Source organism: Gracilinanus agilis, unplaced genomic scaffold (genome assembly GCF_016433145.1).
Source record: "Gracilinanus agilis isolate LMUSP501 unplaced genomic scaffold, AgileGrace unplaced_scaffold50711, whole genome shotgun sequence".
In the NCBI taxonomy this organism is placed as follows: Eukaryota; Metazoa; Chordata; class Mammalia; order Didelphimorphia; family Didelphidae; genus Gracilinanus; species Gracilinanus agilis.
In genome coordinates this window covers 2,763-7,710 of record NW_025385479.1, presented here as the reverse complement: position 1 = coordinate 7,710, position 4,948 = coordinate 2,763, and the positions used below count along the sequence as shown (strand labels likewise).

General features: G+C 43.1%; 1 gene segment (V, D, J or C); it reads right to left on the bottom strand.

The window, feature by feature from the left end:
* Window positions 1–3,438: 3,438 nt before the first annotated feature.
* LOC123255724 lies at window positions 3,439–3,964 on the bottom strand. The segment is given in 2 exon segments: window positions 3,439–3,770; window positions 3,898–3,964. Coding segments are annotated over 2 exon segments (381 nt in total).
* Window positions 3,965–4,948: the final 984 nt, after the last annotated feature.

The following is a 4,948-nucleotide window of genomic DNA, read 5'->3' as shown; positions in this document are numbered from 1 at the left end:
TCTATCAGCTCCAGCCCTAGGTATCCCTGATCATGACAAACCATTCCTACTATATGTGCACGAAGACAAAGGGATAGCCTCCAGTGTTCTCACACAAACATTTGAAATAGACTTAGACCAGTTGCTTATTACAGCTCTAAGTTAGATTCAGTGATTTGTGGTATGCCTAGTTGTTTAAAAGCCATAGCTGCTGTAGCCATCATGATTAGAAAATCTTCATCCTTGGTATTAGGGAGTGAACTGAAAGTATTTTCCCAACACCAAGTGGAATCTACTTTGAGAAACACCAACTTACAGGCATTCACTTCTCAGAGATTATCAAGATACCAAGCGATTCTGTTGGCTAGTGAAAATATAACTTTTCACTGGTGCAGAAACATAAATCCTGCAACACTAATTCCAGATTTACCTCTGGAAGGAGAAAGTCTACACATCTGTGAAGATGCACTTAACATCATGCATAAAACAAGACCTGATTTAAATGATAAACCAATGAAAGACCCTGATATTACCTTAATCACAGATGAATCATCATAAGTGGTAGACAATCAGAGATATACCAAAGCAGCCGTAGTGACAGCTAAAGACATGTCCCTACAACAACCACAAGACCCAGAAACTATGCAAAACACAGATCAATTAGCACCGACTGAACAATCAAGCAAGTCCTCAGTAAATCCAAAATCTATTCATAAGACCATAGAAACAGAGCAACAAACAGAACAACAATCAGAGCATGAATCAGAAGCAGAAGTAGACCAAGAACCAGTAAACAATCAGATTTTACACCCAAATGATTATCCCAATCTCAATCACTTAGAAGAATCATCTGTAAATAATTATGACAATGAAAGAGAATCAATGAAAGAAGAAGACACATCATTTGATTTGCAATCAATACCAGATCTAGAAACTGATGACGACGAATGAATGAAAGCACAAAGACTTAATCACGAACTTTTATTTTTTGATTACCTATAATAATCATCTTTATTAAAATCATAAAAGAAGAAGAGAAAAAATCATATATGATAGACATTTAAAAATTTGTTCCTGACACAAGTCAGAAGGTGACAAGCTCTGGTGCATCAAAGCAACACAAAGCAGAAGTTGACAAGCGCCGGTGCATCGAGCATCTCACTTGTTGCTGACTACGCAGATCGTCACGAGGACAGCAAACCTGAGAACTACAAAGACATCCGTGACCAAATACATCTATCGTAAAGAGGACATCCACACTGTGAAGAGGAACATCGAATCAGCGTGGGACACATGTATTTGGAAAAGAGATAGCTTACACCCAACAGAATTCTCACTGCACACAACACTAGATTCCATCCAAGCAGTACATGCAATTTGCAAAAGAATTCCAGTGGAGTAAGTATGTAACACGTCATTACACGGATAAGTCAATAGACAACACATAAAACATTTTCCTGACTTCACATTTACATGTGAAACATAAACTTTCATTTAAGAGAGAAGGGTATATCTGCCTTAGTAAAAGAAAGTCTCTTACTATGGTACAGACACCGTTCTACTCAAATCACCTGACATGTCATGTACATATGTAATTTTAATTACTAACCATTAGCAATAAGTTTACTAACACACAGGGACAGTTTAGTTAGTTTAGTAAGTTAGTACAGGGGCAGATCTTTCTAAAATTTTCTTTGTAAATATTGTACATAGCAAAGGTCTATGGTTTAAACAATAGACTTACAAAAGATATAGGCTTACTTATTATTACTAACATTTCTAACATAGGCATAAGTGTACTAACCTATTCATATACTAACTTTAGCTAAAGAAGTACAATTTAGAAGCATATTTGGAAAAATTTTGCAAAATTTTCTTAGGTAATATTATCTGAGTAGTTCATAAAATTAGGTAATACATAGATAGGATTCATTACTTTGTTCTAGTTAGCAAAATTAGCCTTAAAAATGTGTGTATGTTTAAAATGTAATTTGTTTTCCTTTCTGTTCAAAATTTTTGAAAAAATGAAATCCCCATTCCTCTCCTATACTTTTACCTTATCCCATCTTAGTTTTAGCTTATTTAGTTGTAGCATAGTTTAGGAGATAGCAACCTTTTATTATTTTGCAAACTTAGTTAGGGATAAGAGCTTAGTAAGAATTTGGCTTAGTATAAGAGTAGTAATCCCTTAGACTTTAGTAACTATTAAAATGGTGCTAGTTGCACATTTTGAAAAGAAAAGGGGCATTTGTAGTATACAAAATTGGGGGTTACAGTTTTTTTTTCTAGCTTTGGCTGAGTTCCAAAATCAGTTTAGATTTTAGAATCTTGGAGAGAGGCAGTTGACTGGATCTTCCGTGAAGGGAGGAAGTCAACTGAAGGAGCTCTGAGATTTTCTAGCTTCAATATAGAAATTAGCCTAGCAGTGATATATTTATATGAGAAATTATTATTTTAGAGAGACCCTTTATATCTTCCTTTCCTAATACCACCCTGCCTTCCCTCCCTTACCTTAGTGGCTGTGGAGTTTATAAGGAGAGAAAGAGAGAGGAGTTAAATCTGTGAAGAGTTATCTAATTGACAGCATTATTTATAATTTAATCAAATCATCTTTCATTCCCTTTAGATAGCATTTTGTAAGACTGAGTTTAAGGCAGGTCCTTACTCAGATTCCAGCTTCACTTCCCTTCCCCCACCTGAGGTTCCTGAGATAACTGATAGGGCTTTCCTTTAATCCACCTTCCTAACTATCCTTCAAACAGAATAAATCCTTTTGTGTTTCAATAGTCCTATTTAGTGTAATTGTCTGTTAGTTATCAAGAGGGAAGAAGAGGGAAAGAGACAACATACTCTGGGCTTAGAGGGAAGCCGGTATCCATCTTGAAGGAAGGTGTTACTTCAAAATAGGTCCCTTCCTGTGAAATTAACTAAAGCCTGTTTGTTAATTTCAGTCTAGTCTATTTCCCTCAGCTTGTGTTTGAGTCTAAGTCCCAGTCTGTAAGCCTGCTGTGTTAGTCTGTTTAGTTTAACTTCTTTCTTCCAAGAAGATCTCTGCTTCCCTTCTGTGTTATACTCCTGACTTCAGTCCTATTATACCCTGAATCTCCTTTAATCCCAGCCTACCTGTAGCCTAATTTATCCACTTTCCAAGTCTCCAACATTCCTCCTTTCAAACTCCCTTATACCCCACCTTTCCTTAAATTACCCCCCATAACACTAATCGGGGTCCATTTCTGTCGCTTTATGGAACTGTGACCTGAAGTACCTCATGGAACTGCCTGGTCTGGAAGAGAGATAAAGAGAGACAGAGAGACAGAGACAGAGAAAGAGACAGAGTCAGAGATATAAAGTGAGCCCCGACAGGCTCTTGGCAGTTGATGATGTGGGTAAGCCTCGGGCCACGCAAGGTGCAGCTGGGCTGGCAGGGGAGGTTTTTGTCTGACTTCTTCACTGAATGCATCACTGTGTATTAGCATAACCACCACCAGTGCTATAATATCCTTGACAGTAATAATCGGCTTCATCCTCAGGCTGGACATTGCTGATGGACAGGACTCTATTGGCCCCAGAGCCAGAGCCAGAGAAGCGCTCAGGGAGCCCATCGGCCTTTCCTACACTTCCACTGCTGCTGACATACAGGAGATATCGAGGGGCCTTTCCTGGGCTCTGCTGGTGCCAACCAACATTATAACCACTGCTAGCACTGCTCAGGGTGCAGGAGAGTTTAACTGTGCTCCCCGGGGATGCAGACACAGAGGGAGGCTGAGTCACCATAGGCTGGGAGATGGAGCCTGCAAACAGAGAAACTCATTAATGACCCTGAAAAAGTAGAAAGCTAGAAGGTGCTTTGAGATCCTCCTGAGAGGCAAGAACAGGGATGGAGGAGGAGGCAAGGGGAGGTCTCGGAGCAGTGCTGACCTGAGCAGAAGGTGAGCAGCAGGAGGAGGCAAACAAGAGACCAGGCCATGGTGAGAGGACCCCAAGAGCTCACAGCTGAGCCTGGCCACTCTCAGCTGCCTCTTATCCTCTCCTGGTTACCATGTGATGGTGGCTGCAGGGCAGGTGGGGACTGATGCAAATCTGGGCCTGGTTCAGCCTCCTCTAGACCACACCTGCATCCTCTTTTGGGGTCCCAGGTCCTGTGGGGCAGCCCTTCAAGCAGGGGGGCCTCCTTGCAGTAACTTGGCCCAGCACAGCTGAGACGTCACCCAGTAGTGATCACAGGGTTCAGAGCAGCCACAGGCACAGCCAGCTGGGCTCATCCACTGACACATCCAGGCTCCCCATACCCTCACTGCCTGCCCAGGACCAGTACCACAGTGTCCCCTGCTGGCTATAGGACCTACATCCAGCTCACAAGCAGGCAGACCTCAAGGGCCACCAGACAGAGGAAGGTCTCTGCTGCCTCTTCTGTTCATCCCACCCAAAGGTGGAGCCTCCCTTGAGCCACAACCTGAAACACCCAGAGCTGCCCCTGCACTCAGCCCCTTCCCTGGCCTGGGCTCCTGCACTGACTGTACTCTGCTAGGAGGCACTGATCCAGGCCTGGGTTCCAGGGCTAAAGATTGTGACCTCTCCTTGGGCAAAGGTTCTTCTTCCCTGAGGCAAAGAGCCTTCCCAGAGTCCAGTCCCTGCCGGTCCTCCATCCCAGCCTGTTGGTGTTCCTGGACCAATAGGAAACTCTGCTCTTTAGGCAAGGCCAGTCCATCCTGTCTCCCATCTTCATGGAGCTCCCCAGGCCCAGCTAGGCTGAGCTTCCAGGCCTTCTTGACTCCCTCCCCACACACTCTCTCAGAGATCACAGGGTCTCCGAAGCTCAGCCAATCAATGAACCTTTGAAGCATCAATTAGATCCTCTGTTATGTCCCAGGCTGCACTGACCATGACCTTACAAACAACAGGAGGACAGTCCAGAACTCCCTGCCTCCCTGGGGCCATCCCGGAGGGGCCACCATCTCTGGGTACCTCA